General features: G+C 46.5%; 1 protein-coding gene across 1 annotated transcript in view; it reads left to right on the plus strand.

The window, feature by feature from the left end:
• The first annotated feature begins 11766 nt into the window (after positions 1-11766).
• The window catches only part of HTT (huntingtin), a 137337-nt gene continuing 134733 nt past the window's right edge, over positions 11767-14370 (plus strand). The window contains exon 1 of the mRNA XM_018554978.1: positions 11767-11983. Within this exon, the coding sequence (XP_018410480.1) occupies positions 11883-11983 (101 nt within the window). The 5' untranslated portion in view covers positions 11767-11882. The remainder of the gene's footprint in view (positions 11984-14370) is intronic.

The raw sequence follows: 14370 nt of genomic DNA on the forward strand, positions 1-14370 counted from the left end.
TTTCAATCACCTAAAGGGGACCTGATAGAAAAATTCAAGTCCCCCTCTGCTGATTGACAGCAGCAGGCTGTATGGGGCATTTCTAGGGCAATGCAAATAGTGTATTTCAGAAAGTCACAATTTATTGGATTGTGAACAGCGGGGCAGTGTAATTATTATGTAATTGTGTGAAGAGCTACAACACCTATGCTGTGCCACCTTTCCTGCCATGATCCCTGCTAGTTAACTGCAGTATTAGTTTATTGGTTATGGCCATGAAGCACTGACTGTGTTGGCTACTGTCACTAATCAGATTCAAACTTGTTAATGCGGACTGTTAGAATTTGGTGGATGTAGCTAACATGCTGTTACTCTAAAGGTGTCTACAAACACTGATTGCCGCCCAGCCATGCATGCATCTTATTGGCTATGATCGTTGTACATATATGCAAATTTGTATATGCTAAACTTGTATGTTTGTGCCTATAGAGAGGGAAGGGAGAGCAAGTACCAGCCTGTCACAAGGAAAATGATAGGCATTTGGCTAATCAATTCTAACCCTCAGCAAACTCTGCCATCAGGCATCTTTCTTTGAGTTGGGATGTGTACTCACCGGCCCAAGCGGCTCCATCGAGTAACGAAGGGAAGGGGGAGGAGTCCAGTGACGTCACGGACATCGACGTCACCGGACTCCTCCCCCCTTCCCTTCGTTTGCCGACAGAGTCACTTGTGGAAGGGGGGAGGAGTCCGGTGACGTCGATGTCCGTGACGTCACCGGATCTCCGACAGAAGACCCGGAAGGCGGCGGAGAGGTGAGTACCGATCAAAATAATTTTGATCGATCAAAAAAATTAACGATTAATCGAGGGATTAATCGTTGATTTCCGCAGCCCTAGTTTTTAGGAGGCATAGATTACTGTGGTCTTGCACCTCTAGCCTAGTGCATCCATGAGGGTGTATAGGTTCACCATGGAGCTCACTTTAAAGGGGCAGACAGATTGATGATCATCATTTTGCTTCTGGTGCTCCACGTTGTGGCTTCACATAAGACCATATTTAAAAAAAAAAAAAATGATCTCAGTGGCTGTGATTTGTAGTGCACACCAAGCTGAAGGTCTTACTATCGGCATGGAACTGTGCTGTCAGTTCAGTAGGTACTAGTAACAGAATTGCATCATGAGAAACCATCAGCAATGACTCATAAAGTGTTAGGCCTTAAAGGAGAACTATGGGGTCAGTGTTTTTCCCCATAGTTCTCCTTAGGGTAACGGGAGGACACAAACTAGCGTCCTCCCGTTACCCTAAGCTCAGTATACCGCGAGCTACAGATCGCGGTATACTGAGACGCCGCAGGCGGAGGGGATCACGACTTGGATGACGAGATCCGCCCAGCTGTGTGAGTGACAGCTAGCTCTGCCTATCTAGAGCTGTCCCCGCCCCCCCCCCCGTCCGTTCCGCCAGTCAGCGCTGGCGGAGCGGGGAGAGGGGAATCCAGCCGTGACAGGATCGAGAGGCGAGCGAACCCGGTATGTGTTCGCTCACCTCCCGATCTACTGAGCCGGCCTGTGACAGTCTCATTGTCACAGGTCAGCTAGAACTATGAGGTGAGTGAAATGCACCCACCTCATAGTTCTCCTTTAATAGACTGTTTGCTTTTTGCAAAGTGCCAGCAACTCCCACCGCTTGCGTCTACGAGTGTTGCAACAACATTGATTTGTCAGAATTAAGTTTATACCTGGGCAAAGAAGCCTATTTATAGTGGAGAGTGGATATTTATATAGCTCCATACTGAAAGCTGCATTTTGCTAGTCATTCATAAAATGCATGCCAATGTATAGAGCCTGCAAGGTCTGCCTGCTTAATGCTACAGAGAGGGCTCCGTGATTGGAACAAAGGCTGATCACACGTCTTTAACAGGTGTCCCAAGGCCATCAAAGCTCAATTTACAAATGTAATGCATAGCGCTGTGCTTTATAAATTTGCAGTTTTAAGAAAAAAAAAAATTGGCAAGGCCACAATAAGGTCACACCACTACTTTATAAATGGGTCACTGGGTGATTTTTAGCATTCAAAAATGAAATTTTAGCTAATGTATCAAGGTGTAAGGAGTTTTGTCATGCCTCAGACCCACCAATTGGAATTAGGTTCTAAGTGTGATTTTCCAGGGTTTGTGTCAATCTGATTGGTGGCTCCGAGGAAGAATCCCCAATTCCTAAGCCCCGATACGAAGGTTCATGAAGTCTTCTCCACTACAGATTTGGGTTTTCAAACCCCTGCTGAATTGTAGATGTGTATTTAATGCTGTCTCCATCTCCGTAGCTCTCTAGTGAATTCATAGGCAACCCTCTGTGAAATTCGCCCTGCCCACAAAATGGCTACCTCTGCTGTGCATAGATGACAGATGCACATGTAGCGTACCTGTCTCGTATATAGTGCTGCAGAGGCCCCCAAACTTTATTTTTATTGACACAAAGAGGTATGCACAATAAAAGCGAGCTGCCTTCCAAACACCATTCTCTGATGGAATTCAGCACTTCAAGGACTTGTCAATGCTGTTTGTATGGTTCTAAACTATATTTGTGGATTAAAGGAAAACTTTCCATTTTTGTTTTATTTACGTTTTATTTTTTGTTGTTGTCACGAACATACGTCCAGCTAAATTCCCTAACTGCCTAATAAGTTTGACACACAGAGACAAAAATAAAAAGTTGGTCAAGGTTACGGATTAGAAGTTAGTGGCACCCTATTGATTTATAATTGGAGAAAAAGCATTTGTTAATCTGTGACATTTTTTAGAAAATCCTCCAGAAGAACAAAGTCATAAATGTTGAGAGAAAATAGAAGAAAAAAAAAGATTACCTTCATTACCAGAGAGAAAAGAGAGGGGCTGGAAACTAAGCACTTGCTATGGTTAGAGATGTAAATAAAGGCAGTCGATTGGTGCTATTGGATACATTACGCTTGGGATAATTTATGTAGACAATTGGAGCTTTAATTTCCCTTTGGCAAACAAAGGGAAATGAAAGCAAAGAAAATCTTAAAATGACTTTTATTAATTGTTCATTAAGGCACACAGGACAGATGAACTCTTAGGCAACTGGGTTTTGCTGTGGCTTACAGGAGATTGGACACTGGCAAACAAAGCTGTGAGTCAGTTAAGTGTAAATCTTCCTACTCCCGTCATGCTCCAGTTTTTTTCCAATGTCCAAGGAGAATGGACAACTTCTTTTAAGCTGCCCATACACATTGCGATCATCGGACAAAACTTTCTGCCCGATGATCGAATCGTCGTGCGATTTTCGTGCGGCGGCCCTATCCTGCCCCGATTATTACAAGGTTGGAACATCAGTAATTAAAAGAAAGCACCTATTTCCATCTGCGCATGTGCAGTGTAAATCATGCAAATTTTCACGTACGCAAAAGCCACCAACCTTGCGAAAATCGTACGATCGACCGACATTTTCTAACCTGTTGGTTAGTCAAAAGTCGATCGATTGTACAGTAATTGCGGTTGTACACTGCCCATCAACCTTACGAATATCGGACGAAAACGCGATCGCATATGAAAATCGGCCGATATTCGTAAGGTGTATTGACACCTTTAGAGAGAAGCAAACCCAAATGGAAGGTAAAATAAATACCTTCCATCTCTTTAATCAAGATCCTTTTTGTTCAATGAAGTTTCTACATGTACTGCAATGTGTGAGTTTGCGGCAAAGCACTTTACAGGCCTAGGGCTTTGACACACCTGCCTGATGGAATCTTGTCCCTGAAGACTCCTTTGGTAATATGGCCACTGGAGGGGGGGAACACTATCTGGAGTGTGCATATGTGACCTGCATGGGATCCCCTTGTCCATCCAGACCTCCTTACTTGGTGAGTACTCATGGCTTGCCCCTGCCTTTGGAGTCTGGCACCTTTTCTCAGTGTTCCCACTATCCCTGGTTGGGCTGTAATCTTTGAGCTGTGACACCGTGTCTTGCAGAGACTATATGACTCCGACCCTAGAGTCAGGAAAATCCTTAATTCCACTAGTTTGGAAGGTTCTCACAACCCATACCAGCCTAACCAGCTGGGGAGGAGTCATAGACACCCTGTCAGTGCAAGAGACCTGGACACCAGAGAAAGCTCGCCTTCTGATCAATATATTAAAGGTACTGGCGATTCATCTATGCCTTCAAGACTGGAGCTCTTGACTGCAAGGTCATCCAACAAGTAATGAATTGTACAATGCCACAGTAGTGGCATACATAAACCATTAGGGAGCAACCAGAAGTCTTGCAGCTTTAAGAGAGGCGGACCAACCACAATATGACCTGGGCAGAACTTCACATTTCAGCTCTGTCTGCCGTGCATGTTCCAGAGTAAACAAATCTGTCAGATGGACCTTCTCAGTCAACATTGGAGAATGGTCTTTTCACCCAAATGTGTTTACAATCTGTTGCAGATGGGGAATGCCAGACATGGACCTCCTAGATTCCAGATTCAACAACAAACTGAAAAAGTTTGTCTCCAGGTCAAGTCAGAAGGTATCATTGCGCTGAACTGGCCCAGGTGGATGTGATACTTGTACCTTTATCGGACTCCTGCTAAATTTCCATGAGCTCTCGGACCTCCCAGATCTATTGTTCCAAGGAGCAGTTCACCAGCCTGCTTCATGATCGCTGGCTCTAATGGCCTGGCAGCCCAGATCCTAAGGATTAAGAGCCTATCCAATTTCGTTATCCCTATGCTTCTGAAAGCTATGAAATTATCTTCTTTTAAGAACTTCCACTGCACTTGGAAGGTGTACTTTTCATGGTGTGAGGCGAGGAAACTCCACCCCAGAAAATACTCCATGGGATGAATGCTGACATTTTTTTTGTCAAACCTGGATCAACATTTGGCCTTAAGTACCAGTCAAACATCAGCCCTAGCGGTTTTCTGCCAAAGGTCACTTCCCCCTCATTTGTTAATGAAAGCTTTATTTTAGGGAGTCGTCACATAGTCCCGTCTGTGCATCAGCCTGTGATCACTTGGGACCTCAACTGTGTTTTATTGGTTCCTCAGAAACCACCCATTGAACCTATCAGTGATATTTCCTTGTCTACACTCACTCACAAGGTCTGTCTTATCTCTTCTGCGAGGCGTTTGAGTTGGTGGCCCTGTCTTGGAAGAAACCTTTCTGGTGGTACACAGAGATGGATATTATTCTTATTATATTATATTCATGGATAATATTATTTTAGTCATAGTTAAGAAGTGGTGGTAAATGTAGGGGTGTATTTACTTTTTCCATATGCCAAATCTGCATTTTTTGTTAACTTCGATCATGAAAATAAATACACCATGTCCGTTTTATGTGTAGTTTATTCAAGTATATCATCTGAAACTGTGGGTGCGATTTGAATCAAGATCTAATGCCTGTTCAAATATGTTGAAAAAGTCAACAATTTCCATGGGATCTACTTACTTTTCAACATGATGTATACTTGGCAACTTTAAGGCAATCGAACAGGAATTATATATATGCAGCTGCCGGTACATTTAGGAGAATTGTGGACCCCGTCGGACGTCCGTAACCTGGGGACTGCCTGTATAAGAAGGCAATCCACATCCAAAATCGGTCAGTGGACTCTGCTCAGCGCGTTTTGTCAGTATTGACTTAATCAAGAGTGGTGCTAGCTGCTTTTCAAAGAAGTATTTATATCCAAAAACACATATCACGAAGTTATAGCATCACTTCCTCCAAGATGATCTAATGGAAGTGTCAATAATATACACATGATGTACATTACCTTTCCATATGCATGTTGATAAAATAAATTGATAGTATTAGAAATGGTTGAAAATGACCTATAATCATAAAGAAAGACAAGAGAGAAATAGAATCTTGCTGGCTGGATGTGACATCACTTCAGGTGTAACCAGCAAAGGACCACAATAAAAACACAGCAAATAGAGGTGATGTCAAATATGAGATAATTTCCAGGGGAACATGAGCCAAAAACCTGAGGAGGAAGAATGCCCTACCAGACAGGAAGCGACATAAATAATGTCACTTCCGGAAATGAGCCCCAGATAGGAAAAACAGACATCCATGATGGATGGAAAGTAACGTGTGTGTTATGTCACTTCCTGTTCGTCATGGATGTCTGTTTTTCCTATCTGGGGTTCAATTACGGAAGTGACACGCTATGCATGTCACTTCCTGTCCAGCAGGGTATTCTTCAGAAAATCCTTGACTCACCTGGTCAGATGGTGGGATATACATATGTTAACACCTCAGCAATATCAGCTTGGGGTTTAAAGCCCACTGGCCTATCACCAGGTATCCTCCAGCTTGGAATTCAAGTAAAAGAAGATTCACTGTTGCTGTATAGGTAAAATGTGGTTCCATGCATGTCATAGTAGACCTCAGCTGCCTCCTCAGAAACGGTACCCGCAGTGCTTCTCGACCTCTAATCAGACTTTACCACCTCTTGTGATGTGACTTGTATATTGATAATATATTTCATGTATTAAAAACACAGTTTACATATGATAATACCATGTGAAAAAAGGATTATTAAAAGGTTGGCATGTACTCACAATATGGGTTCACTAACACCAGCGCACATAGAATACAACTCAGACATATAACATACACCGTTTCCAGCAGCCTTGACAACTTACGCATGCTTGTCTCAGCTTCATCCTATGTGTTATGCCTCTGTCAGGGGCTTGCTACTGGCGACGTACGTGGTAGACATGTGCAATTTGTTTCGTTCCAAATCAAAATTTGGACAAACTTTCTGAAATTCGGACATTCAGACACATCCGAATTTCCGAATTACAATTGCCGTTTCTGAACATCGGATCCCGTCCGTATTTTGTTCAAAAACGAAACTGAAACAAACATGTGACTTTTCTGGCCTATCAGATGTGTTTTTCGGTTTAATGCATCCGAATGGGTCTGAACACAAATTTTTGTTACGGCAACATGATTGCCAGAAATGTCACATGCCTGACCACCCACTGTACTGACATGCCTGACCACCCGCTGTACCAACACGCCTGACAGCGTAAAATTTGTGTTCAGTATATACATATAATACTAAAGCTGATGTATGGCTCCCAGACTAGAATGGCATTCAGGAGCTCCCAAATGCAATTTGGAAATTCGGATCCCGAATGCCATTCGGGTCTGGGAGATTCAGCTTTAGTATTAATATCTGTATATGGTTTTCTGTGGTAGTTGCAACAAATATTCGTAAACTCATCCGAAACTAATGGGAATTTGGACCTAGTCCGAAATCCGATACCCGAACCAAAAACACAAAATAATGAAACATCCGAACCAAACTTTTTTGCTGCTTACATGTCTAGTACATGGCTCCCTAAATCTCAATACTTTGCTGGGTATATGTTTGTACCTTGATACCCATCTTAACCATCTAAAACCTGCCAACATCTACTTAACATTTGAATATTTCCTTACCATCCTTTCTCCATCTCCCGGCAATGATATGACAAAGTTTAGTAGTGTGTGTTTAGAAAAAGGAAAAGGTTTGTATGATACATATTCACAATAACCTTCCTAAACCATTCATAATAAAATTCCTCCATAAAAAGTGCCAACTTTTCTGCAGTGAAAGAGGTGAATAACGTTTAAAATGACTTGCACATTATCCATTAGTAAATAAAACAATACCAATCAAACTCTACATTCAAACCACCAGGAATTAAAGTCTGTAATCAAAAGTAACAAAAAACATATACAGTATGTATGTATGTACTTTGTTTCTTTTGTCAATAATTTCCCTTTTAGGCCTCATTCACACACGAATCGGCCTGCACGTACAGCTCCGTGCGGGGCCGTACCAAGTAGCTCCCGGGAAGGACAGGTGCTGCGTGTGATTAGAACGCAGCCCCCGTCCTTCTCTATGGGGTACGCGGCCGTACGCCCCCCTACGCTCACCTCATTTGCAGGTAGTTCCCCTCCAATACCCAGCGCCGCGCTGCCACCAGGCAGCCGCCTTGGGCGCACTGCTTCCTTGGATGCAGCCTTGACCTGCGGCTTCCCCGCAATCTGCTGGCTTCCCCATACCGCTAGGTTATCCCAATGCATGCGAGTGGTCTTCATAAATATGGCTGAGGAGGGAGGACAATTTGATAACGTGAGCTTTTCCCTTTAGCGTTCAGAGCCCCTCTCTTGTGACCTCAGACAGGGACTGACCTCTGTTGAATCAGTCTAATGAGCCATGAGGGTGGCATGGCTGGCTCAGTGGGAGCATTTGTACTCTACTAGCATTTCCCTGTGCTGTACCCATCACAGGTCACCCAGATGTTACAGTGAGAGGCGTGTGATGGTGTTGAGTCCGGCTACAGGAGAATGCTGAGCCCGCTGTGTGTGCTATGAAGGCCTGCTCACCTCGGCATGTAACAGCCCCTAATATTGCCTGTATAGGCTGTATGGTTGAGGGTGCTGTGGCAGGACTGTGGATGCCATGGAAGGGATATGAACTCTATGTGCTGGCCTGAGGCCTTGTTCACACCAAACACTGAGCAGATCCAGAGCAGAGCAGAGCAGTTGCAGACCGGATCAAAACTGCGTCCAATGTATTCCAATGGTATTTTTAGCTCCAGTTCACATCGCAGCGTGCAGTTCCAGAGCAGGTACAAAAACTGCAGCAAGCCCTATTTTACCTGCTCTGGATCTGCAAACGCATCAAAAATGCATGCAAATGCCTGGAACGCACTGAAAGCCCATGTTAAACTAAAAATAAAATGTATTTATTTTTTTAAGCACAAACGGCCCGGAACGCATCAAAAACGCGGCACAACCCACTGCACTGCGTGTGCAGAAACCTGAGCGGATCTGCTCTGCATTTGGTGTGAACAAGGCCTAAGAGTGAGAATAATAACTCAAAATTTACAAATAAACATTTCTGACATTTTCAAAAACAAAATCAGTGACCAGTTTAGCCCCCCTTCCTTTTAATAACAGTCATTAGCCTTCCTTCCATGGAGTCTGTCAGTTTGTTGATGATCAACTTTTTGTGCAGCAGCAACCATACCCTCCCAGACACTGTTCAGAGAGGTGCACGGTTTTCCTTCACCGTAATCTCCCGTTTAAGAAGGGCCCACAAGTTCTCAGTAGGGTTTAGGTCAAGTGATGAAGGGTTACATGCCATTGTTCTTTCATCTTTAAGGCCTTTACTGGCTAGCCACGTAGTGGAGTACTTCGATGCATAGGATGGAGCATTGTCCTGCATACATATCATAGTCTTCTTGGAAGCTGCAGACTTTTTCCTGTACCACTGCTTGAAGAATGTGTCTTCTAAACACTGGCAGTAGGTTTGGGAGTTGATTTTGAGTCCATCTTCAACCCGAAAAAGGTCCAACTAGCTCATCTTTATTAATACCAGCCCACCATTACCCCATCTCCACCTTGTTGGCGTCTGAGTTGAAGTGGAGCTCTGTGCCCGTTACTGATCCAGCCACGGACCCATCCATCTGGACCATCAAGAGTCACTCCCATTTCATCAGTCCATAAAACTTTTGTAAGATCGGTCTTCAGATATTTCTTGGCCCAGTCTTGACGTTTCAACTTGTGTCTTGTTCAGTGGTGGTCGGGTTTCAGCCTGCCTTACCTTGGCCATGTCTCTGAGCACTGAACGCCTTGTACTTCTGGACACTCCAGGTAGGTTGCAGTTCTGGAATATGACAGCACTTGAGGATAATGGGTTCGTGGGAGCTTCACGTCCGATTCTTCTCAAATCTTTGCCACTTAATTTAAGTCTTTCTTTCTCAGCACGTTTCTATCGACCCTGTTGACTATTTGCAACAAAAACAATTGTTCTATCGCCTATTTCACATGTAAACGAAATATCGTCTGCCTCACTCTACATTTAGTCCTGCTTGTACAAAGCAGGACTGAATGTAGAGAGGGCAACTTCCCCACAAGGACACCGCTTCCACCCCTCTGCGCCCTGCTGCCCCGAGGCCGGGCCTCGGTGGCCTTGTGGGGAATCCGGGCCTGCCAATATCCTAGCAATTTCAAGAGTGCTGCATTCCTCTGAAAGACTTTTTACAATTTTTGACTTTTCAGAGTCCGTTAAATCTCTTTTTTGGCCCATTTTGCCTGAGGAAAAGAAGCTGCCTAATTATTATGGACACCTTGATCTAGAGTTTTGATCTCCTAAGGCCACACCCTCCCTCATTACACATCACCTGATATGCTTAAATCCAATAAGCCTTCAAGGTTATACAGCTTGGAGTTAGGATAATATGCATAAAAATGGTGATTTGGTCAAAATACTCACTTGCGTGTCCTGTGGCTCGGTCAATGGGGAGGACACAGGCCTTGTGTGCTGTGCTTGTCCTTGCAGTGTCGCAGGCAGAGAGGAGAGGGATGGGAAGTGTGAGTTGCCTGACCACCCACTGTACCGACATGCCTGACCACCCACTGTACCGACATGCTTGACCACCCACTGTACTGACATGTCAGATATTAGTAGAATTAGATACGAGACAGACATACAGTTCTATCTCCAGGAGTTGGGAGTTCCTAGTCGATGGTCTTAAAATATACAATTCGTACCGTTTATTTCTAATTACAGTTTACAAATTTTCTTTTTCATTATGGTTGTACGTGGGGGGGCCTCATGTTTGAGTTTCCCCTAAGGCCTCACAAAGTCTAGAGCCACCTCTGCATCTCCTCTAAACCTCCAGTGTACCTCACTCCTCTCCTACAACCTCCAGTGTCCTCCCCTATAACCTTCAATGTCCTCCATGTCCTCTCCTATAACCTCCAGTGAACCTCATGTCCTTTCCTACAACCTCCAGTATACTCCATGTCCTCTCCTACAACCTCCAGTGTCCTCCCCTACAACCTCCAGTATACTCCATGTCCTCTCCTACAACCTCCAGTGATCTCCATGTCCTCTCCTACAACCTCCAGTGATCTCCATGTCCTCTCCTATAACCCCCAGTGTCCTCCATGTCCTCTCCTACAACCTCCAGTGTTCTCCCTGTCCTCTCCTATAACCACCAGTGTTCTCCATGTCCTCTCCTATAACCCCCAGTGACCTCCGTGCTCTCTCCTATAACATCCAGTGTCCTCCATGTCCTCTCCTACAACCACCAGTGTTCTCCATGTCCTCTCCTATAACCCCCAGTGACCTCCGTGCTCTCTCCTATAACATCCAGTGTCCTCCATGTCCTCTCCTACAACCACCAGTGTTCTCCATGTCCTCTCCTATAACCCCCAGTGTCCTCCGTGCTCTCTCCTATAAGATCCAGTGTCCTCCATGCCCTCTCCTATAACATCCAGTGTCCTCCATGTCCTCTCCTACAACCATGGAGAAGCTGATGAGAGCCTTCGAGTACCCCCAGTGTCCTCCGTGCTCTCTCCTATAAGATCCAGTGTCCTCCATGCCCTCTCCTATAACATCCAGTGTCCTCCATGTCCTCTCCTGCACCCCACATCCAGCTCACACACCCGCTTCTCCTGCGTCCTCAGTAAGCACCTGGGATAGCTGTGTTTTGCTCCAACCAATCATGTGACCTGTCAAGTGACTTCTGACGCTCCGCCCCGCTGCCCAACAACTCCATTCTCGCATCTTCCTACCAGGACATCACACAACGACTGCAAGTGATTGGTAGGCGTGGCTTACATGACAATACACGCCCCATGACCTTATTTTCACTACCCATCTTTTCCCGGCCCCGCCTTTTCTCGATTTCAGCCAATCCTATCTTTAATTATGTCAACTGACCCTGCGCCCGGATTGGCCTATGTTGCTGTCCGTCTGGCAGTGGCGGCGTTCGCTATTGGCTGGGGGCGGAGGAGCGGTTTAGGCCGGAGCTGTCAGTGATTCTCCCGGTACTGGCGGCTGGTGATGGCGGTGAGACGGTGAGGAGCTTCCCGCTTAGGGAACATGGCCACAATGGAGAAGCTGATGAGAGCCTTCGAGTCGCTGAAGTCCTTCCAGCAACAGCAGCAGGGACCCACCGTGCCTGAGGAGCCGCTACCCCGAGCGTGAGTACAGCGACATCCCGGGGGCACTGCAGGTTCACAGTGCCGGGGACTGCTGGGACTTGTAGTGGCTGTATGTGCATCCCTGTCTACCCACAGCTCTGCGCACAGTAGGGGCCCCGCTCTCTCCGTGCCAATTTACTGGGGGCCCTAACATCGGTCCGGGGCCCAGATCGTACATCCAGCGAACACATGACTTGCTGCAGCTAATCTGGGGCTCCTGCACCATCAATGTACTTACACGGGGGTCCCAGGGCCCTGACTATATACACTGCTGAGCCTAATGGGATGATGCTTAGTAACCTGGGGCCCCCAGATTCCTGACAAGAAATTCCATGAGGCACCCTGGTGACAAATGGCCTGCCCCTGGTCCCCAGGATCCTGGACAACAGATGTCCCAGGACCCCCAGTATTCTGATGACAAGTTCCACAGGGGGCACCCAGGATCGTAACAACAAAGGCCCCACTTTCCCCGGGATTCTGTCGGCAAGGGCCCCCAGGATCCTGCGACAGATGCCCTAGGGGCCCCCAGGATCCTGATGACAGATCTTAGTATTTGAAGACAAATGCCCCAGGGACCCCCTGGACCCTGTCCGCATGTGCCCCAGGGGCTTCCAGGATCTTGCTGCCAATTGCCCCAAGGCCCTGACCTCTGATAACAAACACCCCATGTCCCCTGGAACCCTGATTACACATACAGTGCCCTGACGCAGGGGATCAGTCATGCTGGTATCAGTGTCTACACATAGTACATATGATGGATGTACATGGGAGCTTCCAGAACCCAGTCTGCCAATACTCACACTGTACGTACGTGGGGTACCCCGACATCCTGACCTCTGTAACCCCAAATTCATGTACACCACCTCCTAGACCTCCCACCACATGTATTGTTTGACTCAGCTCCATTACTATATACATGACTGCTTAATACCCCCCCGTCCTGTATGTCTGTGCTCCCCCCGTATATTGGTGCCCCCAGCACTGCGCAGACACATACATTCTGGTCCCCAAAGCTCCGAGACCGTACAGACTGTGGAGATCCCAGAATGTCATTAGAGATTCTGTCCTCCCACCACCGGACGGGGTTCTTCCTGTGGACACACCAGAGCACGGCCTGTATGAAGGCAGAAGACCTGAAGCACACCAACAGCATATACATTGGGGACCCCCTGCCTCCTGACTACATACTTGGGGGGGAATGGGGGTCACTATGACTGCAGTCTTACCCCCCTAACTCTATGTACACTCTATGTACACCCTGACTCTATGTACACCCCAAATATGCAGCTCATAGCTAAGAAAACCTCCATATCTGTACTCAGAGTGACCTCCGTGCTCTAACCAAGGTATTGTAACCCGTGTACACTTCTAATATAGCGTCTGCATGGGGTACATTTCCTGCCACTGTCCTGCCGTTATTCTTTATGGATTTTGTGACTGGACGTTTTGGTGTAGTGACAATATAATAATATGCCAAAAATAGTTTCTAGTATTGAAGAGAAGGGGTTAAACCCCATCACTTGATATTTTTGCTGTCTGTGTTTTTGTTGGGGAGATTTCCCTTTACATCCTGTCCTGGAGAAACAACAGGAAATCTCTACAAAGTAGGCGGAGTACTCCTTTAGGCCTCACTCACATGGGGCTTTTATGACTGGCTGAGGATTCCTGCGGTCACACTGACGGCTGCAGCCGCTCAGCCTGTACACAGCAATGACGGAGCAAAAGTAGCCGCAGCCGCCCGCCACCTGTTCAGCGGTTACCTGCAGCTAGAGACAGCCGTCCGACCGTGGACGTGGGCCCATCCCCCGAGATAAACAAAGCCGAGCCGGGGTGACAACCATAGCTTCCTCCCAGGGCCGTCCCTATAATGAGGCAGCATCTCATTGGGGAGTGGCACGGCTGGTGGTGCACAGTGTCCCAGGTTGCTAAAGCACTCTTGGCAACCTGTGACGCTTTGTGCAGTGCCGTCCAGCGCACTGACGTCACCGGTTGCCTAGAGCCAAGCGGGACACTCTGGCTTGCATCCCGCCTAGCTCCCGGCAACCGGTGATGTCACTGAGCTGGGTGGGATGCTGGACAGAGCCGCTGACAGCACAGTCTGGTGTCCACCGCCGCCCCATTCGAACAAATCAACGGCGCACAAAAACTCCCCCAACTAATGACCATTCCCTCACAGCAAATCCCTTTCCCCGCCCCCTGCATGGATACAGCGGAGGAGTAAGCGTAGCCAGCCAGGGACAGGAAGTGTGTTATTTGCAGGAGATGATAATAGCAATGAAAACAGAAAACCAATGCAGCCACCACATCTGAGGAAATGTACACTGCATGATGTTTTTGGGTTCAGCAATGCTTTAAAGAAGAACTCCGGGAAAAATCAGAAGCTTACC

This window comes from Nanorana parkeri, unplaced genomic scaffold, assembly GCF_000935625.1.
Source record: "Nanorana parkeri isolate BGI_ZX_2015 unplaced genomic scaffold, ASM93562v1 scaffold180, whole genome shotgun sequence".
Classification (NCBI taxonomy): domain Eukaryota; kingdom Metazoa; phylum Chordata; class Amphibia; order Anura; family Dicroglossidae; genus Nanorana; species Nanorana parkeri.